The sequence below is a fragment of the Falco biarmicus genome, chromosome 5 (assembly GCF_023638135.1).
Source record: "Falco biarmicus isolate bFalBia1 chromosome 5, bFalBia1.pri, whole genome shotgun sequence".
NCBI lineage: Eukaryota > Metazoa > Chordata > Aves > Falconiformes > Falconidae > Falco > Falco biarmicus.
The window spans coordinates 44,393,600-44,418,761 of NC_079292.1; the positions used below are offsets into that span (position 1 = coordinate 44,393,600).

The window sequence follows — 25,162 nt, forward strand, 5'->3', positions numbered from 1 at the left end:
TTAAATTGTGCAAATTACCTGGATGATTTCAAAGAGAGGCAACTTTGGTATCCCAACTGCTTTTGTTTTTTGTGGGAACTTTCAGAAAGAGGCAGCTTTGGTATCCCAACTGTTTTTGTTTTTTGTGGGAACAGTGGAAAATTCTAAAACTCCAAAAGCAATTTTTGAAGAGATTACTGAAATAACCATATCCCTCCAAAAAAAAAAAAAAAAAAAAAAGGACATCATTCTATCCTGGTTTTACTTCCTTCTATTACATTATGGGATATAGAATTTATGGTATGCATCCAAGAAATTTTATTTTCTTCAAATGCTTCACAAGCATTTGCATAGGACACAAAGTGTTCTTCCATTATGTCCATTATGTTTGCCTGTTAAATTTCTCCATACATACTCCTAGTTATTTTCCGTATGTGCTTGTATGCATTTTCCATTAACTCCAGTTAGTTTCCATACATACTCCTAGTTAACTAGGGAGAAATTTTATTGATTCAATGAAGCCCGGCAGCAATATGATAGGACAATTCCTGAGAATATTTTTAAGAACTGGAATAACATTTTTGCAATTAAATCTTCATATGACCCTTCTTAGTTGACATACTTTCTTAGGAATTAGCATCTGCATACACGGAGAGAAACAACTCCAGGTTTTTTCAACATATATAACTACTTCTCATCTACCTTTAAATGATATAACACTATATTTAATATTTGTACAAATAAACATTTCTACACAGTTGTCAACAAATCTAAAATTGTTTTACAGAGGAAGCAACATTCTTTTTCCTAGTTTACTTTCAGAAAATCTATCATAATTTTCCTCATACTAACCAATTCCGCCCTAATTCCAACTTATTTTACTGAACCTGGGTGACCAGAATCATATACAGCATTTAATGAGAGTTCTTACCTGTAGCTGATAAATGAAACTAATGGGGTTTGGCACATGCTAGGTTCATACTTGCTGTTTCACAGGCATTCTAGTGCCAGTGATCCTCCTATGAGTAAGCAAGTATACCATGGGGTTTTTTCTTCTTATTTCTGATGTCTTCAAACTTTGAAGCAGAAATTACTACTAGACCCTGAAAGCATAATTCATCATTTCACACTATTGAAAAGTCACACTATTGAATTATCTATCTTTTTTTACTTATTCAAATTGTTTTACTGCTGGAAAAGCATTGTCTGAAAGCAGAAAGGCTGAAGTCAGACTTAAAAATAAATGTCCTATAATTAAAAAAGCATGTTGCTTCAACTTAACATTATCATTATTACAAAATTATACCTAATCCATCTTTAGAAGGACAAACTGGAAGGACAATTTGAAATGGTTCATCTACCCCACTTCAACATCGGTGATGAACAAAACTGTTCATTCTATCATTCCATAATCACCACTAATAGGATCTTTTCAGTATCTTAATTCAAATTTACCATTTGTTCAGTTTGAAGAGCCATTTTCCCATAGGAAGATGTGTTTCATTGCACAAATACATCTCTGTATCTCTAACAGCCTTCTGTGAGGTAGTTTTCCTACATGTCTTTACATGTGCACCTAGAGCAGATATGTCTATCCATAGTCTTTGAATCATAAGTAGGAATCACAACAAAAGGCAAGAGAAATTATGCTTGTCAACAAAAATCTAGTGCCAGATTTGAGTACAGTGATCACAATCTGGTTGATTGACTTGAATACTTGAACAGTAAATACTGGTCACAATTCTGTGGGAGATCAGAACTATTTTAACACTGCTGTCAGATTTGGCACCCAAATTGCAGAAAGGTGATGTAAAAGGATGATAGATGCTGGAGAGCTAAGGAAGAAATACAAATTCAAGAAGTGGCTATATCATGTAAATTTAATCATCAAAATAATCCTATTCAGTTACATGCTGATGAGCCAAATCATCCAACATTAAGGGACTGAGTGAATTTTTCACTTCAGACAAAATGCAAAAAAATATTTTAAAATAACAGGAAACATCAGAAGGATTAGGAAAAAATGGAGTGGGGAAGGCAGCTATGAATCTATACATGCTGGAGAGGTACAATATTCAAAAGAAACTTGCAATTTTGAATGGAAAAGAAGGACATTTGAAAGAGGATTCAGTTACTGTTCCAAGAACTCTATGATTATCCGGCTGTAGTGTCACACACAGTAGAAGGGATACTGTACTTAACTATATGTGTTGATATTTACATATTTTTTATTTATACACTCTCTTCTGGTCTTATTTTAAAAAAACAAATCACAAACAGTAAACAAGATCAACATTTTAATATATTCATTTCTGGGGAAATAAGAAATGAACCATGATAATCCTGTAGTGTGGATTAAAGGGGTCGCAAAAGCACAAAAAGCAATAGAGGTCTAAAAATAACATTAGTTTTGCAAATTGTATAAAAAACCTTAACATACTGTTATTCTTGAGATGCTAAGCTGATCAAAAACTGTAATTAAAACTAAATACAAACTAAAATACTTTCTACAAACAGAAATGACAGTATCTCTATGAGCTCTTTAGGAGTACGCATAAATCAGTCCAACTGATACAAAACACAGCAGAAAACAGAACTTTTACTTCCTAATCTTTACAATAATATACTATTTTATGCATTGCCAGTTTTTGTATCCTGAAATTGTTTTTTCATCAATTTATTTCTCTACACTGCTGCAAGCAAGATTAAGAAAAAATTACCCATTCCTGTTGAACAATACATTGTGAACCTGGATCCCCAGGCGGCTCAGAATGAAAGTATTCACCCAATATATTCACAATTATAAAGGAATTCAGCTTAATTTGGTAGGAAAATTCATGACATAGAAAATATCTCATCCACTACTGGAAACTCAAATATGAATTATTTTTGGTTTTTAGTAAGAAATTTTTCCTTACTCTAATGACAAGCAATTATTTTTTTCCCTTCAGGGATCTCACACTACATTTCATGTAATGTAAATATACATCAAGTACTGGTTGGGATTGTAGCAGGATGTTCCTGATGTAACTGCATTCACTAAGCCCTTTTATATATTTAGATTATTATAGTTGATAATCAATACAGTGTACACTAGAAATTATATTTTTTAAAAATTATTATAAGGGAATTTACCTTGATATGACCATTTCCCCAAACAAATCATAAATATAGCAAAAACTAAAAGGTGAATTCACTAATTAGGAGTCTGCCATTAAATTAATTTAAATTGTCAGTCTTTAAGTCATTCAAGCCTCAATCTTTGTTATTGAAAAATTTAGAATAGAAGTTTTAGCTCCCAAAATTACCATATTTATTATTATGCTGGTTCTTTACAGTGACCTTTTTCCCATGATAAAACAAAAAAAGATAAATTAATACAGTTCCAAGGAGAATACTATGTCCTAAGTACAGCCACTGTCTTTGTCTGTCTTTATTACAGCTACCTGAACACACCTATTTCTATGTTTTAGGCATGTTTAATATTTGCATTTTAAGAGCTCCAAAGAAAAAAAATCACAAACTGCGGATTTTGCCAACAGCTCTGCTGGATTTTGGCTCGGCTCTTTTAGTAGTCAAATGTACTACAGACCTGCAGAATCAGTATGGTAGATTTGTAGAAAATCAAGCCAAAACTGGTCTCACTCATCTTTAGTTCTGGCCATCTGCTTGAAGCATCTGGTAACAGGGTACATGCACCCACATCCAGAACGTGACTGCTCTCTTGCCAACTATGTGCCTAGGTAACTGCCAATATGTGCTTCTCCACTACTAACATGACAACTGTCAAAAAGAAGTTGAACATGTACGAAGAAATCTAAATTAAACTAACACATTACTTTCCCAAGTTACAGAAATATTTTTTGACATAATTGCTTGATAAAGGCAATGATAAATAAGTCACACAGTGAAACTGTGTGCAGTAAATATTTCAGAAAAGGTCAAAACAATTCTAGCAATGAGTTAAATTTTTAGATAAAACAATCAGAATTATACATTCAATATCTGATTTAAGAAGAAGAATAAAGTAAGAAATCAGCTCAAATTCTTTTCAAAGTTTCTTTTTGAATTTATCCAAATATATAAAATTAGTAGATGTAGTCTAACTGCCGCACATTAAAAATATTAAAAGAAGATGTGGAATGCCATATCAGAAATTAGGACATAAATGACAGATTAGAACACAGATGGTAAAGAAATGTGCAACTTCCACTGAAATTCATCCTCTTGTCATGTAAGTATAAACTTCTAACAAACATCTCTGCTCACTATAAAATAATACTTAAAAATTATTTTGTGCACTTCATACTAGGAGAAGTAGTAAAAAAAAATTAGGTAACTAATTACTGAAATTATTAACTCCTTTGCCAAGTATCATCAAACGAACTTTTTGTCTTCTTTTGCTATGGCAGTTGTGAAAAGGTCATGTGTATTCAATGGCCAGGGAGTGCACAATTAAAAGTTAAAAGCAGGTGAGAGAGAGATATACAGACAGAAAATCTAAAATCAAAGCCTGGACAACTAATCCAGCATCATAATAGTAAACCACTAGACTATGGTTAGAGGAAAAGAATAAAATCAAAGATATCCAGAAACTGTCATAGCTTCTTGTTATTCTTGCCCTATCTGAATCATCAGTTGTTCCTCTTCTTATATTTAAACTTTATGGAGTAAAGCTCACAGGGTGTTTTTGCAGCAAGTTACCACTTAAGACGGTGTGATCCTCAGCCACTGCACTGGCTCCGATGCACAATGCTGCTGCTGCCACCAAATTAATAATAGCAATAAAATGATATAGCATTTCTATTAAGTGCTGTGATTATGATTGACACATACCTTACTTCACATGCAGGTGGTCCCATAGTTACCTGCTATTCCATGGTCAGTCATGGTTATGCAGTTTAAAATAAGCTAGGAAACAAGTGCTATATCTTGCCATCCTCCCACTTTTGAAGGCAGGTTTTACCAAATGTTCATTGAGTCCATTGAAAAGTTATTCTAAAATATCATATGTAATAAATGATTATATACTATATGTAAATATTCCTTTGGTTTCCATTTTAATTTTTGGTTTCATCACATCTGTTTTAAACACTGTATTTTCAAAGCTTTATGATTTATTATATTGTAGTGTTTTCCAAAATACTGTAATGTAATTTTTGATTGATACAAGAAATAGAACTACAGTAAGTTCTTAATGCATTGTACATGGTGGTAATTCCGCTGACGTCTGTTAAATTCCATTAAGATACAGTAAACAAGAGCACAAGGATAGTAGACCAGACTCAATTAGTGAAAGAGAACGGGTAAATCTCATACAAGTCTGGTATCATAATGTTTTTCTGAATCTATCTTTATTTGTAAATTAAAGTAACCTCAAAGCACATGATGTCCTTGGATATGAAGAACTTTTAATGATGTATAAAATCTTTGGCATTCTTACTTTTAGTGGTCTAAGGTGCGAGAATTTACAGCCATACTAAACATTTGAAGCTTGTGGCTTTTCCTCAGGCAATGTTATTCCAAGTAAGGAGAAAAAAAAATGAAAAGGAGGTGTAACAAGTTCACAAAATAAATATAATATGCTGGAATAATTATTAAGACACTGCAAATTGCTTCTAGGATTAAATACAAGTTGTTCTGCAATTTCCTTTACATCTTATATCTAGTGCTATTCAGAGCCAGCCTGAAGTTCGAAAAATCAATCAATTGTGCTGTATTTAAAAATTGCCCAAGGAAACAATTCTTTTTTTTTATTTTGATCATAGAACAAACAAAGAAAAAATGCCTTATAAAATTATCAGAGAGATATTAAATGTTTAAACAGGTCTGTATACTTCCCTAACAGTTTAAAAAAACAAAAAAAAAACCTAAGTGATGTAGCTGCTATCAAGTGAGGTATGAAATGCCTCATGCCCAATTTTTGGTTAGTGACATTTCCAGATTCCTGTCCATAGAACTTCTCAACGTGGTTATAATGACTAGAATTGAGAAGAGGCTCTCTCATTTGATGTGTTTGAAAGGTAGCTTTGTATGAACAGCTGTGTTTTCAAAATGCTTGCCACCTCTAAATTGGTCCTTGTGAAGTGAACTGTTTGCCTTATTGCCAGCAGGGCACATTGCAGTGTAGCTGCTGCATTTTTAGTTTTTATCACTGTCTCTCTAACTGCTGAAGTGGAAACGAAAGATTGCCAAAACCTGACGTGTTTCTTTTCCTTTCTGCCCACTCTGACTTGGTTCTTAGCTGTCTGTTGCTCCAGTGATGAGAAACGTTGCTCAGTTTATTCATTCACTGAATGTCTTTTCCAGCTCAAATAATGGTAATACCCTCTTGTAAACCAAGGCTCCAGCTGTCAACAGCAGTAAATGAAACAAACTTAATTAAGACATACCAATCATTGTCTACACAAGGGATAATTAGGCTGCAAAAAGTCACATACATCAGGGTGCATTTTTCTAAAAGCAAGAGATAACACATTAAAAGCAAGAGGCAGACCATATTTAGTAAGTGTGGATTGCAACAGGGATGGACTTCCAGAAGAAGTTAAATAATCTGTCTACAAAGATTTAAACAGTTTTAGGACAGAATTTTAGTATGGGAAAACAATAATAAATACTAAGCAATACTAACTTTTTAGATGCAGGCTCTGTTTAGACTTTTTAATTGCAGACATTAGGAAGCATTCCATACCATTCTATCTGGATGAGGAAATACACGTACAATCAGAGTGTACACAAAGATTTATAAATGCAGCTGAGTAAAGAATTACACTCAAAACTACAGTGCACAGCTCCTGCTGCTGCCTATGAGAAATCACTTGTCCCACAGCTTAGCTTACTGGTGGTAATTTGCTGCTGAACCTCATCTCTACAAGCTTTTCTATTGTGCATCACGATATGTACAAGTTTTAAGAATCTCTTACATCACATCAAAAATCTTGAGAGGTCACCAAAACCCACTACAAAAGAGCTAAACTAAAAAAGTATTTTTGCTTAACAGATAATGCTGACTACATTATTTGAAATAACTTTATTTTTAAGAAAGATACCTACATTTGCATGAAAACCTCTGTGTATGTAAAACTCAGATACTTTAAATACCACTCAAAGGAACAGGCCAAATAACCTTCAGGCTCTCTTTGTCCTTCGTATTAGTGCCTTTAAAACTGAACATTTGAAATGCAAAACTTTCACATAAAATCCAGATGGTACAAAGCACTTAGCTTTAAAGCACTGGAACACATTAATAAAAATTCTGAAAATCACTGTTAGTAAAAGTATTTTAATTTAGTCTTTATTTAGTGTTTTCAGTACATCTTTACTATTATCAGTACATTAATGAAGAAAGGGAATCAATGCATTCCCAAAGTTCAAAGTATCACCAAGTTAAACGCTTATTTTCCAACACATTTATCTCTGTGATGCTACATTCTTCAAGGAAACTGATCTTCAATTACAGTTTATAGCGTTGAGTGCAAGATATCAATTTACACGAGGTTTATTTTGTTACAGTAAATTGCAGCTCACGTCTCAGTTCAGAATGGTTCGTACACACCTCAAGGTTAGAAATTAATTACATAAACACAGACACACATATAATCAATACAACCAGCTGGCATAAGCAAAGTCATACTGCATAACTTGATTCTAGGTTTTGCTGTTTTCAAGCGGGACCAGAATACATCAGCAATCCGTACTTTCTTACCTTCTTTGTCAACATTATATATCAGAGTCACACAATAATATTATTATAAATAAAATGACCAACAAAAATGTTTTGCAACTCACATGATTCTATAACTTTTTTCCTGTGCATTTCACTACTTCGCCTCTTTTGTGTACTGTATCAAACGATGTGTAAGACAGTCATATGATTTAGTTTTAGGCTGTCCTGCAAGAAGCAGGGAGTTAGACTTGATGAACCTTTTGGGCTCCTTCCAACTTGAGATATTCTGTTCTATGATCTTGTAAGCCATCATGGATGTTCATACTACTGCAGAAATATTCTTTTATTCTACACCTGGGATAAAAGTTAATACCAAATAATTTTCATGTAAAACAATACATAGATATGCCACTATTTAAACCAAAAATCTTTCTGAAGTGAAACAATGCATTTTATAACAATGACTCTGCAGGCTGAGAGAGAGTGTAAAAATTATTCTACAATCTGTTATTCAAGGCACTCAACCCCAGCGAATATTTTACACAAGGCAGAAGCACTTTAACCGGAGAAATAAGAAAGATTTATGCTAGAACACCATATGAGCTTGAGCTGGTGGCTTATTAGCTGGAGCATTCACCAGAAAGAGAAAAGACATCAGATATTTTTTTATAAAGAAGAAAAAATTCGACCTGGATCTCTCGCCTCTTTTTCTTTGCTGCCTTTTGTGGAAAAAACACTCATATATATGACATTAAAATGTCCACTGGTGCCCTTGTTTTTGGCTTGAGAAACCCATAGAAACTGAAGTATAAACTCAGGAGGAGTATAAACTCAAACCCAGGAGGATGTTGGCTCTATGTACACAAAAATGTAGTAGTTTACATGCTTTAACTGGTACAGCCTCTCAGTTACTTGGAACACACATGAAAAGTCCATCTTGGTCCGCATCCTATCTTACACAGTGGCCAAGAGCAAATGCCCAGGGAGGAGCAGAAAAACAGGTCAGCTATATATTTATGCTTCCCTCGAATACTTTCCCACTACCTCTCTGAGCAGAATATCCCTAAACATCACAGTGGGATCAAAATGCTGAGATTAGATATCTGCAGTAGCAGTTTGTTGAATCTCAATTAATTTAGTATTCAGGTAAGATTTTCAATGATGTTCTGATTATTAGAAGCTTACATTTTGTATTTGCCACACTTACAGATACATTTTTAATATACAATTGAAATAGAATTCCAGAAGTCAATGGGACATACTTTAAAAAGTTCATCAAGAATACAACTCAAAAAATTCCTCCAACGGCCATCCTCCATTCTCCCTATATAGTAAACTACATCTGTGTGCTTGGCACAGCATGGCATAGAATGATTTCTACTTTAGTAAAGGGGACAGTCCTCCATATAGGTGCCACCTTCTGGTGCCAAAATTAAGAGCAAGTCATAGGCTTTAACTGTCCAATGCAAACCTTTCTTTTTCTGCAAGCCTTAAGCTCATCTCATTTCCCAGAACAAAGGAACAGATTACAATTTTACTATTTCAGTCCGTATGTGTTTGCATTTCAGTATAATGTGGGCCATTTGCAGAAAAACATATTATTAATCCTCAAAACAGCAGAATGTTTTCTGTATGTTTATCTCACACATTGTCTGTTCACTCTATTAATACACTTATATGTTAAAATAAAATATTAAATGTCCTTAAATGCATATATAACAAACAGCCACCTCAAAGTCTTGCCAAATATACCTCAAACTGGCCCAGTGCTCATGTCACTCAACGTGGTCCAACACCTTTCCTCTGAGCTGATACGGAATGCATCTATGGTCAATATGCCTAAGCCTCCTGGTCTTGGAAAGGAAACCTAAAGTCCAAATCCTTGACACTTGACTTTTGCAAGTCTATCTATACCAGCAACACCTCAAAAGTTATTTATCAATGTCAATAAAGCATTGATCTTGCCTTAAAGTTTGTAAACAAGGTCACTGAATTTTAACACTAGAGGCAAGGTAAGAAAGGGCATGACAGTCTTCTGAGACAAAGTCTGGTTAAAGTTAGTGTGAAGTCTATATTCTGAAGTAAATGAAGCAGTTAATGTGTACTGCTTCATATATGAAAACACAGAAACTTTTGAATTATGTGGCTTGAACAAAATGTACACCCAAAATAGGATATTATTTTTCTCCACAATAAAACTATCACATACCAAAGATCTGGGGAGAGCACATTTGCTGCTTCAGGATGCTAAGGTTTCAGTCTTTACTATAATTTGGGACATGAAGACAATCTGCAACTTCATAGCAAATTTCAGAATCTCGCAGAACTACAAACCAAAGAAGAAATTGCTAGTGTAGATTTTTTCTTCTTCTTATCACTCTAAAGACACTTTTCTGTTATTATTGTCGTTATTCCTTGCAATTCAAGTTGTTGAAGTCAAAATAAACAAGACAGTAATTAGCCTGAATTTCCTAAGATGACAAGCTATTTATTGTGAGGTACATATTTCTTTCTAATTATCACTTTAAAGAAAAAAAAAACAACAACAACCAAGTTTTGTTCCTAAACAGCAGCTACAAAAAGAATTAGAAAATGATGAAACTTATGGATTGTCAGTTTTTTATATTTCTGTATAAATATCTCAGGCTTGCCTAAGAATGTCATCATTAGGAATGTGTATTAATCTAGCCATTCCATTTTCCTTTGATTACACATAAATTATATTCTTTATATTTATAAACTTCACATTCAAAAGTTAAATATTCATGCTCTGTAGGATTTTGCTCAGTGTTTACATTTTCAAAGCCAACAGACCTCAGTTTGCTTCTACTGATAACTGAAAGAAAAAAAGAAAATATTTTAAAGGATCACAAAATATATAGAAAAACCTCACTGATGTATTTTGTGTTAGACTTTGTGGATCTTTATCTTTCTGTAGAGCAATGCTCCACTGGATGTATGACAAGCTACAAGTCTAAAGATATATTACTATATTAACTTCATTTATGCTATCTGGATACCACTACAATACTCTAGGCACCACAGTAATTTTCTTTTCTTACTTGCAATAATTAACATTAGAGAACAAAAGATAACTAAATTAATTTATAACTTTATAGTTCCTTATACTCATTATTTCCTGTTCTTATATTTTAGGTCATCCTGTCACTCCTGCAAACACTAATCAATCATGGGATTTGAAGTTAATACTACTAAATAAATGAATTGCTTAATCTCCTATGACCATCTATACATACTTCATCTTCACAAAGCTTATCAATTTTATGTCATCAAGGACAGAGTGACCTTCATTTCCACAAAATGCCTCTTACTACCGGACAAGTTGGTTACAAATTTATCACTCATCCTCACGAAGAAAGTCCTTCACGATCATCATTTGACAAATGCAAGTGTGTGTTTTATCAATTGACCAGGTCATACTAATTTCCAAAACTGTAATTGTGGAATACTAGAGGGCCTGTTACTTTTCTGAACTTTTGAGCTAAGATGAAGGACATGCAACTCAAAATTAATTTTCTACTTGGCATATTTATCACTGCACTAGTACAAGCTGTAGAAAAAAAAGCAGACTGCCCAGAGTCATGTATATGTGAGATCAGACCATGGTTCACCCCCAGGTCTGTGTATATGGAGGCTCCAACAGTGGACTGTAATGATTTAGGCCTTTTTCATTTTCCAGCCAGACTGCCTGCTGACACCCAAGTTCTACTTCTACAGACAAATAATATTGCAAAAATTGAACATTCAGTAGACTTCCCAGTGAATTTAACTGGTCTAGATTTATCTCAGAACAATTTATCCTCAGTGACTGGCATTAATCTTAGAAAGATACCACAGCTGCTTTCAGTGTACCTTGAAGAAAACAAACTTACTGAACTCCCTGAAGAATGTCTCTCTGGACTCCACAATTTACAAGAGCTTTATATTAATCATAATCTGCTTTCTGTGATTGCACCGGGAGCTTTCATAGGCCTCAATAATCTTCTCAGACTTCATCTCAATTCGAATGGTCTTCAAATGATCAACAAGAAGTGGTTTGAAGCTACTCCTAATCTTGAAATTCTCATGATTGGAGAAAACCCAATAATCAGAATAGAAGACATGAACTTTAAGCCTCTTATCAATCTGCGCAGCCTAGTTTTAGCAGGAATAAATCTCACTGAAATACCAGATAATGCTTTGGTTGGCCTTGACAATTTAGAAAGCATCTCCTTTTATGACAACAGATTTGTTAGAGTGCCCCACATTGCTCTTCAAAAGGCTACAAATCTTAAATTTCTGGATCTAAACAAGAATCCCATTAACAGAATACGACGAGGAGATTTTAGCAATATGCTGCACCTAAAAGAGTTAGGAATTAACAACATGCCTGAACTGATCTCTATAGATAGTCTTGCTGTTGATAATTTGCCAGATTTAAGAAAAATAGAAGCTACCAATAACCCCAGATTATCATACATTCATCCAAACGCATTCTACAGACTTCCCAAGCTGGAATCCCTCATGCTAAACAGCAACGCGCTCAGTGCCCTGTACCGCAGCACAATAGAATCCTTGCCTAACCTCAAAGAAGTCAGTATACACAGCAATCCCATTAGATGTGATTGTGTAATCCGTTGGATTAACATGAATAAAACAAACATCCGCTTCATGGAGCCAGAGTCACTATTTTGTGTAGACCCTCCCGAATTCCAAGGCCAGAATGTGAGAGAAATACATTTCCGGGAAATGATGGAAATCTGTCTCCCCCTGATAGCTCCTGAAAGTTTTCCATCTACTCTGGATTTAAAAACTGGCAGCCATATTTCCTTGCACTGCAGAGCAACAGCAGAACCAGAACCTGAAATCTACTGGATAACACCATCAGGACACAAACTTTTGCCTAACACTGTTTCGAATAAATACTACATTCATTCTGAAGGAACATTAGACATAAGTGATGTAACAGAAAATGAGAGCGGCTTATACACATGTATAGCAACAAATTTAGTTGGGGCAGACCTAAAGTCAGTCATGATCAAAGTGGATGGCTCATTCCCTCAGGACAGCAATGGATCTTTGAATATCAAAATAAAGGATATAAAATCTAATTCTGTTTTGCTTTCATGGAAAGCAAGTTCTAAAATTCTGAAGTCCAGTGTTAGATGGACAGCCTTTCTGAAAGCTGAAAACTCTCAGGCTGCACAGAGCGCTCGAATACCATCTGATATAAAGGTATATAATCTTACACATCTAAATCCATCAACTGAATATAAAATTTGTATAGATATTCCCACTATCCATTCACAGAATAAGAAACAATGTGTCAATGTAACCACAAAAGGACTGGACTTGGCAGTGAAAGGCTATGGAAAGAACAATGTAATAGGTTTCATTGCTTGCCTTGGTGCTCTTTTGGGAATCATCTCTGTGATATATCTCTACAGCTGCATCTCACAAGAGATGAACTATGACACTGGACACAGCTATCTAAAGAATTACCTGAAGAAACAATCCTTTTCACTCAATGAGCTTTATCCTCCTCTAATCAGTCTTTGGGATATGGGCAAAGGAAAAAGCACAGCAATGGAAGTAAAAGCAACTGTAATAGGTGTACCAACCAATATGTCATAAATACATCAGTATATCACTTAACTTCTGAAATAAAAAGCACATGACTGCATTTGTGCTGAACAAAAAGGCAACAGGAAAAAATATTTCTTTTAGGAATTGGATGCCTGGACTTCGCTGCTGCTGACAAATGGGAATATGTACTGACTCAGCAAAAGAGAAGAATTTTAACTGGCTTCTAAGGGTATTTACCAACCAAATACAATTAAATTCATTTTCTAGAACTTTCACAGGACTTTTAAGTCTGGAATACAGTGCAAGTAGCCAAGAACGTTTTCTGTATTTTTTTTTTTTAATTATTACATAAAAGTAGTGGAACTGAGCAATACCTCCTCCTGTGCTGTATTACACACACTAGCCACGAGTTTTTGCAGTGAACAGATATACTAGGATTGACACATGGTGTAATGAAATGGGCAAATTCTGTAGAGTAGACACAGTGAGTATGTGAATTTTTTTTATGAGGAAAATACATTTTTGATTAAAATCAAAACAGTTTTTGCCTTGTTTGTTTCTAAAAAAAAAAAAAAATTCTGGGAGCTTTTGTCTGACAATAAAGTAACTCATTCTAATGTCTGGTAAGATATCTCCTTAAATATTCTTCTGCTAAAATACCAGTCTGAGCACATAGGACATTTTTGCTGGTTTTAGGCTGTATAACTGCAACAAATCACACAACAAATATTTTAGTAAATTACTTACCCATAATAATAGTAACAACCATATTTTACACATTGCTTATTGTGGGAGGAAGAAGAAAGGAGGAGGGTGGGAAGGAGACACCAGACTGACAGGGAAAAGGAATGTTAGCTATTGATAACAGCAAGTTTTTAGCTGCTTTGGTATTTTCCCAGGAGCCTGAAAACTGAATGCAATGTTTAGACTCAAATCATATAAATCCAATATTTTGTCCTCAGTCAAAAGGCCAATTCAGTTATTAGTAACGTCTAAAGGCTGGCCATACAGGGAATTCTGATAGCTTGAACAGTTTAAATGATATTAAGGTTTTCTTTCTGGACCTGCAGACTTTCATTCAGCAATAAAGACTGACTAGTTTATAAAGCTCCTCAGCTTTCAATGTAACAATGTAACAAGTAATAAATGACTGACAGAATGATTATTAGTAGAAATGAAATGAAACAAAATGAAAAGAGAACACTGAATACCTGACTACTTATATTGAAGCTAAAGTTCTCATGGGAGTAGGACTGTGCCCATAAGCAGCAAATGCGCGTGAGAAGCTGCTGATCAGAATGTTGATTACAAACTAAACCCTGTTCTGTTAGGATGGAAGAAGTGACTACTATCCAGTAGAGACATCTGACCATTAAGATATCTGATGAAAATAAGTGGCACCTCCTGATAAAGAAAGCAACAGCAAAATTGTTATTTTGGTTCATATATATGAAAACAAATATGAAGAAAGAAAATATCACTGAGTATTTTGCTTACGGAAGTAAATATTCACAGAATGCATAGGTGGCTTGAATTACAGAGTAAAAGTAGGAGTAACAAACATTTCCTTTAAGTCTTTAGCTGATTTTAACATTTTTTTAACTCTATAATAATAATAATACATTTTACCTTCCTAGACTTGGTTGAAGGAAACGTTTCTGTGGAATCACTGACAGTATTTCCGTAGATAGAAAAAGGAGAGCTATTTCTTGTAATAGACATTAACTTTTCTACTTATTCACTGTTTGCTCCATATTTTTAAAATGTTATTGGTCTACAAGCACTTATAACATACAAAAATAGTTTCATTTTACCTAGTACCAATGAATAGCTTGCTTTCATGTTAAAGATGCCCTTTTCCTAGTTAAATCCCAGGATTTTTAAATTATGTAAAGGTAATTTTCAAAGTTGTTAAAGGCAGAAAGAAGAACCTGATACTAATTTGAAACCACCAAACTTGGGATACTCATAGAGTCGGTACGTTTCGCTGAACGAGGAAGTTTACCAACCCGACAAATCGCTGTCGCACTTAAAGGCCCATTGAAAGGGGCCGCGGGCGCTGCAATGAGGGACCGGTCTCAGCACCGGGGACAGCTCCCGCAGCGGCGCGTGCCTCGAGGCGCCGTCGCCCAGGCGGGACCCGCCACCGAGCAGACACCGCAGCTGTCAGCAAGAACCTGTAGGTATATCTTGCAGGTTTAACTTTGGAATCGAGCTACATTTAGACTTTACAACTCTTGGAGCTTAGAAATGAGAATCTAACTTTTTTTCCAGTCCAAAACATCTCTGCACCGTATTGTAAAACAGCAAATGAATACAAGTCTAATGGTGAACACTGATAAGGAGACTTTTTCCCCCTCACAGAGTAAGTATAGGCTTTATTTACTTTATTTAAATATCTCACTAAAAGTTTTTGTTGATGGATAATATGCATTTTTATGTAGAAGAATTCTCATACTAAACTTTTGAGAGCTGAAACGTAACTAGATATATCTCACAAATATTTGAATTGTTCTACACTTTTATACTGATATCACATTAAAATATACCATACATTTTAAGAAATGGATTATCCTGTTAATTGCTAAGATGTGAATTATTTCCTTTATATCCCAAAGAAGATAAATATAACTGCATTTGCTTAAAGTAGCTTTCAACCCTCTCCTCACATTACCTTGATTAAGCCATTTTCCAACTTTATACCTTCCTTTCTCTGAAAGTATCTCTGAAAGAATATGCTCAGCTTTTGTTTTCAACATACCAACAAGATGCATCTTCTGTAACTATCACTGAGTAATATTATTTGTCCAAATATGCTTCACTGCTATCATGCATAAGTGAAACTTTAAGAAATACTAGAAAATGTCCTTAAGAAGAGGGTCAAAATTGCCACCACAGTAAGTTATGAGATTATGAAATTTTTAGTGATTCATAGAAAAAAACTTTGTGATTTGGTAGGGGTGCTTAACTGATGGGGTACAAAGAAGGCATACAACCGCAATAATAAGAATGGAGATAATCCGTCAAAGAGTTCTCACTCTTACCAAAGGATCTGCAGAAAGAAATGCTTACAGATTTAATTACAGCTTTAAAAATACATACGTAAAAGGCAGAAGTATGTTGAAGGTGAGGCCATTTAAATCCACTTAAAAATAGATTTCAACATGTATATTGATTAATGAATGTTTGTTTGATCCTTTTGTTATATACACTTCTCTCTGTGTGTGTGAAGTACTTCTGTTAGCAACACGTTAGCCTGTCTGCAGACCTTTATTTCATTATATCTGTATTGCATTATTTTATCTACTATACAAAAGTATATCTGGTAGAACACACGGCAATGCTAACAATGGCAATACTGTGAACCACCTACTATCCATATAAACATAACATCCTTAATATCTACACAGAAACATCTCCATTCTATTAGCCTAACAAATCTCTAAGAAGATTCATTATTTCTCCATGACCAAAGACATTCTTCATGTTAAAATCCCCATAGAAGCTGCAGGCGAGCAGTGGGACACTTGTGTAGCTGTGTGTAAAAATGGATAGCTGTTTCTTCGACAGATATACTACTCTATAAACCTGAGGGTCCTTAGGAAGTAATAAATCCACCTTTTAGCTTTAATAGCTTAGTGTATATTTAACACACATCACTTCACAGATATATGATGCAAAAATCTAACAACAAGAATCCGTTAAAAGAACTGCATAATAGTGGTATAGTATACTTTTTAATAATCTCTGCATTTACAGGAAGGTTGTTTTTTCCACACAAGGCACAGGGCTAAAATTTGGGATTTCCTCACAAGTTGAATACACCAGTTTTCTCCTACTCATTCAAAGTATACAGTCACATTAACACCTCAGTCAAAGATCAGTATTTCCTTTAGTAGGAATTCTCTAGTAAAATAGGGAAAGTAAGGAAAGTAAATGGAAGAATATTTGCATACAGAAATAACTTCTAAGAATGTAACAGACACGGTAAATGATTGTATTCTTCCTTCCAATGATTATCCATGAAGAGACTACAAAACCTACAGATAATACTGAGTTCTAAGCATTACTCTGAATACAGGACTATTCTCATTGTGTGTCCTGGCTAGAGCTCAGGTGAAAACAGAAATGCTGACAACAGCTGTACATACAGGATATAGTGTACCATAGCTCAGTGCTAAATTACGGGTCAAGGAAGGCTATAGCTCCTCCTGTCCTCAATACTGCTTCCTGCTTCAAAATGCCTACACATGAGACAAAATTACTTTCCAGGCCATCATCGTGAAATATACTGGTTGATTCCTTTTGACAGTCCAATCCAGCTTTCCTCTTTATCTCCATATGTCATGCAGATTTACACTCTTTCCCAGGACCAATGCAAGTATAGGATCCCACCGTGATGTTTGGCATAATATATCACCCTGAGACTGCCTGTCAGTACTTGCACAGTGTGGAATTCATCAGACAACGTTGCTAATAGCCATATAGACAGCTCTCAGGTTCACACAGCTAAGTAAGCAAACATGAAGAGTCCCATGTTAATTACAAGTTATTCATAGGTGATCCCTTCAGTTCAAACTATTGCTGCAGATGAAAAAGCAAATAAAAATTGGGTTGTTATGGAAGCATGCACTTATTTCACTCTCCAGCACTTAAGATGACCTGAGAGCTAGGTACCACCACAAGGGCCAGCAAGGCAATAAAAGTCTCTTTTATCAACAGAAGACAGAGGACAAGGAAGAAATCAAGATACAAAAATGAACCTATTTATATTATTTTTTAAAGGACTAATCTCACTAAATATGGAGTCTAATGACATCACAACAGTAGAAAAATTACTTTGTTCATCTTTTTAAGTCTACCAATTACACCACCTGGATCACTAGACCTCGAAGGATAGATAAATAAATGAGAAGATTATCTCTGCAAGACAAAAAAAAACAAAAAACCAAAAACAAGTGAGGCATGCCTGAACCAAGGTGTGCAACAGCATCAACAACACAAAACTGAGTAGAAACTGAATGATGTTTTTCAAGCTAACTGAATAATAAAGAAACACAAAAACAAAACTCAAAACTTTCCTGATAATTGGTTAGCTGTGCTTCAGAACCTCAACAGAGAAGAAGGAACACCCTGCTTTTAGAAGTAGAATAAACATGGGCTTTGCACTGGTCAAAGACAGAGAAACCTCAAAGAAAAGATATCTAAAACTAATTTTGAAAAAGCAGTGATAATACTCTTCATCTATAAGCATTTCTTCCCATACTAACCTAGATTCTATAAAGAAAGCATTTTGGCATTCATATACTACACTTTACAGGTCAAAGGGTTTACAGTTTTGTCACTTAGCATGTGAGCACAAGTCAGATTCCTTGAGATGGCTGTTGGGAATAACATTTGAGGGCAGAAACTTGTCAGAAAATCTTATTTTTTTGTATGAAATTGTACTTTATGTTGTTAACATTTATGATGCCTTTTTGTTTCTGGCTCCAGCATGGATTTTAGCTAGACTTAAAAACATACAGCTAAATACTTTATAGCACTGAAGAAACTGGGTTACTGGCTGAAGACAGCTAAAAGACAGTGCTTTGACATAATAGTGGAATGATTTTTTTAGGACACAGAACTGTATGATGAAGATCATCTGTTTCGATATATTTAAACATTTAAATGGAAGATAAAAGAGGTACAAATAGAGTTAGAATTAACACTTTTAAATTGAATGCAAAGTGTCCCATAACTATGCAAAATAAAACACAAACATCTAAAGTTATTCTCGCTATAATGAAGCAACTGCATCATTAAACTAGAGGTAGTCAGCTATGTCTTTCTTTACATATCAGGTAATAAAAGGATTAAATTAAATCCAACTGTTACTATCATCTATACTCTTAGATTAATTTAATCTCACCTTAACATTTACTATAAAATGGGATAGGTGAATGTATATTACTTAGGTAGCTATTTAAAAAAAGCATTTTTGTCTAGTTAGACTACTGTGTAATCAGCAATACAATGAAAACTTCAGAGAAATATTTATATAAATCCATTCTATATTACCTTGACACAACACACTAAACTGCAGTCATTTGCATTTTATCAATTCACTACTGGCTTTGCGCTTTACAAAAATTAAATTGTTTACCAATCTTAAGTGTTAAAGTATTACATAATTTATTTCATAAATTCTCTGCAGGTATTTAAGAGAAGTACAAGCAAACTAAATGCTATATTGAATATTCATGTGCCACACAATGTATTCCAAAATATGGAACAATGCTTTCCCCTAAAATATCTGCTTACACGAATTCACCTACCGTTACCTAGGTTATATAACATAGGCACACCACTACCTCAGTTCCATTTCTTCTACAGCCATGTAAGAGGATTTCAATACTCAGGCTAGGATGAACTGTATCCCCAAGAGTTCCAGTCTCTTCGTTTGACAAGTCCAGAATATTACTGTCCACTGTAACAGCACTTATAAATATATATTTATATTATCATATCCAAATCACTTTGTTGCCTTTCAGGCTGCTACTTTCCAATTCAAAATTACTTCTTTTTCCTCCTTCAAGGAGCTTCAGCCTCTCTCTCACCCTTCACATTTCTTCCATTCATTTAGCATTAATCAGTGTGGGCATGCAGCACTCCTTTTTAACTACTTTCTACTTCATTAATGTTTCATCTTTTTCCCAGTCTCCTATGAAAGGTATTACCAGAATATCCTTCTCTAAGCTATTTGTTTTATTTTCTAATTTTCAATTACATCAAAAGAAGAACAGAAAAAAAAGCTGAATGGTTCTGTGGATTTGAGCACAAATTTCAAGTGTAGCCAAAGAAAAACAATCTGTGAGAACTCTGCAGTCTGTTCCCCCACCTACTTCAGCGGTCAGCTCTTCCTAAATGATATCATGTTTAACTAAAGCTCACTTTCTCTCCCTTGGTCTTAGAAAACCTGATTAAAATGAAGGATGTCCACTGCAGCTAGAGTCATTTAAGTTATTTCTAGCTCGTGTAATGTCTGGATTATTAGAAAGAAAACAGAAAGAAAATAATCTTATTATTCATCCAGGCTATCAAAAGCATATTACTATTTATAAGCATATACCAATAAAGACATTACACCAAGGCACATACACCAAAAAGGAAAGCTCCCCGCTGCCCTGAATATCAGTTAAATAATACTTCAGCATAAAAGAAACAAAAATGTATTGTCAAAGAGTTGTGGGTTTTTTCTTTACCACATCAAAAGGTAGGTAAGTGCCCACCAGTACTTCCTCATACAGCAAAAGCAGTTAGGTCCATAACTTCCACTGAATTTAACAGATACTAGACTCTGCCTGTTCAGGTGTTTTGGACATTTTGAAGCATGCCCCTGGATGATAAAAAAAGCCTTGCCCCATTAACCTATCTATCTGACTGATGGCCCTCAAAAATTTGCATATGCATGTCTCTATTGAAGCAAATATAAAAGCAATGTACATAATTCATTTAATTGAAACATTACATATATTTTTAATTAAGACAAAATGGGAAAAGAACAGTATTATTTATTTAAAATGCTTAGAATAGAATGTGTGCAGAGCATCTGTTTCAGGATTATTAAATAATTCAATATCCAGCAAAGAAATATTGGATAGTCTAGAACTTTAAGTACCAGCAAAGGAATGTTTTCTGTGTTCAGATATTATCTAATTACAAACAAAAGTAATATGCTATACATATTCTAAATCACATTACGTTAAGATACCACAAATAATAAAGGTTTCCCTCAGATTCTTATTGCTCCTGACCTAAAAAGTTTGCAAGAGCTTGCTCCTGTTATTAATCTCTAACTATCAATCATCTTCCTACAGGATGTCTTAGGTTTCGGCTTGTCTTCTTCCTCTTTTTGTCTTCTTCATTTGAAATATCTTACATGGGAAAGCTCCCTGCCTTTGTATGACATGCAACATCATTCTCCCACTACCATCATCTTTTTTTAACATCTTCTTTTGCTTATCAACCTGGCACAGAACTCTACTTTTCCCTTCCCAAAATTAATATTCTATCACATTGGATGTGTATAAAATAATCTAAATTCTTCTTGCTAGAACACTTACATTAAATATGCCAAACTATGTATAATGAGATGACTTTTCAGTGAGTAGGGGTTTACTTTAATCAAGAGTGTGGAAACTGTCTCATAAGTATTGAGAAAATAGAAACTCTAAGGAAGAAAAACAGAATACCTAAACCAAAATATGGTAGATTACAAACTTTACCATTCCTAATAGATCAAGTGCAGACTATGTAAGTATTGCTAATAAAAGTGAGGAAATATCAGAAACAAGATACTCAATGATAGATAAGTCAGTGGTAAAAACAAATTATTACATAGGATGATAGAAATATTTCACGGGGAAAAAAAAACAAACAAAAACAAACAAACAAACAAAAAACCGCCAGAAAATAAGAGAGCTGAAAAAATGTGGCCAAAGAGGACAAAATTGCTAAAAGATCAAGTTCACAACAGCATCAAATCAATAAATATAAGGAAAAAGAAGATGAATGAACAAGAAGGTGCTACAAGTAGTCTTAATGATGGTAAAAGAGAAAAGCAGGGTAGAGGACAGTTATAGGAAAGACTGTCGGAAAGGAACAAGTTAAGACACTCAAGTGTAATAGCCCATCCTGGTAACACAAGTATTAAAGGCATCAAAAGATGAGTCAGTAGTTGGAAGCAAATTTGGAACAAGAGAAAGTTACAGTATTAACAAAAACTGAGAAAAATTAATGATAAAGAGATGAAGAAACAGCCAGTGAAAACAAGTGATCTCGAAGATACCATGAGATATACATGTCCAGAAGTTTCAAATGAAGACAAGACTTAACAAGAATGGGGGAGAAGGACAAGACAGCAGCAGTATCTGCTTTGATTTGTCCAAAATATTTAGTACAGAAAAAAACTGTTAACAAGCCTGACCTTCTGACTATTTTAAAATCAACAGGAAACAACCATGCTTAGGAGACAAATTATAATTTCCATACCTTATGATTCATAATTCACCAGTTGTCAAGCAAAAAGTCACAAAACTAATTGAAAAATAAGTACAAAAATACTTATTAGAAACTGAAAAGAAGTAAGTGCTTAAGCAATGAAGAGCATGCTTGGAAATTCTGGCTAAAATGAGGAAGGCAGATAAAACAGGTAGTGTCGTTTGGGGGGTTTCATCCAGAAGACAATTGAAAGCTAGTAACACTGTTATTAAGCAAAGAAATCTCAGAGGGAAGGAGACACTATTAGAGACATACCTCTCATTAAAGACAATGTTCAGCATCCAGGAGCTGCTTAACAGTATCAATTATATTGCCACTAATAACCAATTAAGGTTTGTGGTTTTTCTAAACTTTACCAGAGCCACAGCAATTTTTACTGTTACTTTTAAGAAGCCTCAAAATGCTTTAAAACTAATTAATTCTAAAGGATTAACTAAAAAAAAAAATCCATGTAAAGGCAATAACAAAAGACACTGGAATGTATTCAAGTTTGTTCTAAATCATATGCAAAGCAACTGTATTCCACTAAGAAAGAAGCCAATCATTGTCACATAGATTAAAACTTTGAAGAAAAAAAAAAGGGAAGAGCAGGAGCAGAGAGGAGAACAAAGAAAACACAAGCAATAAAATTAAGAGGAAAGACGGAAGACAGGAATGATTCCATTCAACATTGTTAGAAAAGTTAATATATTTAAGTTATATATGAAAATACTAATGTAAAAGAGGCATGCAGAACAGAGTAACAGAAACATTTTGTAAAAAAGGATTTTTTTAAAACCCATTTTTAAAAGTGTTAGTATAACTGAAAACTCAGTGAAAACTCAGTGAAAAGTTGAAAGTAAGAGAGACTGAGTAAAGTGTCTGTATGTAAAAACAGCTGATCTGCTGAGCCCCCAAGGATATATCTACAAATAAAGATTCCTCTCAGATACAATTTGGAGAGATCTGAATTAGCAAGTCCATAAAGTGCTGTGCATCACTTAAAGGCTTTTACTAGCTTGGGTCCAAGTGCCTTTGAACGTTTTTAGTCTGACAGAAAGGCACATTAGCTTAATGTTGCTCTCACCAACCTGATTATCTTGGAAATATCCCACGTTCATATACCTAAATTGTATACACAAAGGTGCTAAAATACACAGTACTAGCCATGGTAGCTTGGGCAACACCACTCCATGCTCAAAGGGTAATGGTTAATGATTTGTACTGTTTAGAGGCCAATCACAAATGGTGTTCCTCAGGGGTCTATTCTGGGAATTACCCTGCTTGCCATCTTTATCAATGACCTGGAGGAGGAGACAAAATCCTTATCAATCTTGCAACATTAATTTGGAGCATGTAGTCAAGATACTTGCGGATAGGGCAGGCTGCCATTTATAGAGATCTAGAAAGGCTGGTGAATTAGGCCAATAGGCTATCATGAAATTCAGCAAGAAGAGGTGTCAAGTCCTGCGTCTAGGATGGCCTAACCCTTGAATGATTAAAACCTCTAAGTGCCTCACTGGGGAGCAGCTCTGCTGAAAAAGATATGGGGTGTCCTAAGGACAACAGGCTAACAGTATACTGGGCTGTATTAACATGAGAGTAGCCAGTAGATTGAGGAAAACAATTATTCTTCCTTTACTCAGCACTTGCTAGACCACCTGTTAGACCACCATAGTGCTTCTAATTCTGGCTCCCCACATGTCCCCTCATACAAGACATTGATCAACTGGACTGAGCTTAGTGGAGGCTCCCAAGCTGCCAGGGGCTGGAGCACTTGCCCTAAGAAGAAAGTCTGAAGCAGCTGGACTTGTTCAGCCTGCAAAAAGAAGGACTGGGAGGAATAACCAGCAGCCTTTCAGTATCTAAGAGGTGACTACTAAAAAGAGCCAGGCATGTTACTGAGGTGCACAGCAGAAGAATGAGCGATGACAATCATAAATTGTAATTAGGGGAGAGGGGCTTTAACTAGATAGAGGAAAAATAATAAATTATGAGGACAATAATCTCAGGAACAGTATGCACAAAGATACTATGAAATTTCCATTTTTGGAGGTTTTCAAGATCCAACTGGAAAAACCCATAAGCAACACCACCTGATTCATAATTAATGCTGTTTTGATCAGGAGGTTGAACTAGATGAATTATCTTCCACCCTGAATAATTACACAGAGGAATTATATCCCCAGAGATTATACACGCAATGTAACCTGCTCAGGGAAGCATTAATATTGTAGCTGAAATGACTCCAAAGTTTTTTAATTAGCAATATGCTTTTATTCCTTTTTCAGCAATTCGAAGAGTTCTTCATGCAGAGACGCTATACTTTGGGTAGGTTGTTGAGCCTCTTAAATGTCTAAATTTTAAAACTGCATTCATAATGCAGATTGCTATTTTCATACCTTTTTAATATATGGGCATACTATATTTCAAATTATTTAGTCTACTCTTTTGGACTAAATTCTTAGGAAATTTTCACATGCCTTTTTTCATATTCTACCATTTTCATTGTGATGCTCCTTCTACATATCTAAATAGCATGATTTTGCATAAATGTAGAGCAACAGACTGTGAATCTGAATGTAAGAATGTTTCTTCCTTTTTTTTCCAATGCAGACATGAGTAACTAGGTATAACTAGCAACTGTTTTTCTGGAATATAAAAACTTCAGAATAAATCCATCAACACGGAAAAAACAAAGGACTCAAATTTCCTATCTCCTTCAGAAAAGAGTATGAATACGATGATCCAGAAAACCTTCCTTGTACTTTAATTATTTTCAGATTTCATTTCTTTGGGGCATGATTTTGTTCTATACGTTCACAAAACCATAGAAGACTTTAGGGTTGGAAAAGACCTCTGAGATCATCAAGTGTAACTGTTAGACTAGCACTGCCAAGTCCACCACTA

General features: G+C 34.7%; 2 protein-coding genes across 3 annotated transcripts in view; one reads left to right on the forward strand and one right to left on the reverse strand.

The window, feature by feature from the left end:
• LRRN3 (leucine rich repeat neuronal 3) overlaps positions 1-13,769 on the forward strand; it is a 34,967-nt gene extending 21,198 nt beyond the window's left edge. Inside the window, exon 2 of the mRNA XM_056340694.1 lies at positions 10,802-13,769. Coding sequence (XP_056196669.1) covers positions 11,153-13,279 — 2,127 coding nt within the window. The 5' untranslated portion in view covers positions 10,802-11,152 and the 3' untranslated portion in view covers positions 13,280-13,769. The remainder of the gene's footprint in view (positions 1-10,801) is intronic.
• The window catches only part of IMMP2L (inner mitochondrial membrane peptidase subunit 2), a 477,314-nt gene that overhangs the window by 268,248 nt on the left and 183,904 nt on the right, over positions 1-25,162 (reverse strand). The window contains exon 4 of one of the 2 annotated variants that reach the window (XM_056340696.1): positions 6,966-7,999. The exons of the other annotated variant lie outside the window; for it this stretch is intronic. Coding sequence (XP_056196671.1) covers positions 7,888-7,999 — 112 coding nt within the window. The 3' untranslated portion in view covers positions 6,966-7,887. Of the gene's footprint in view, positions 1-6,965; positions 8,000-25,162 lie in introns of those variants that run through there. 2 annotated transcript variants of the gene reach the window in all.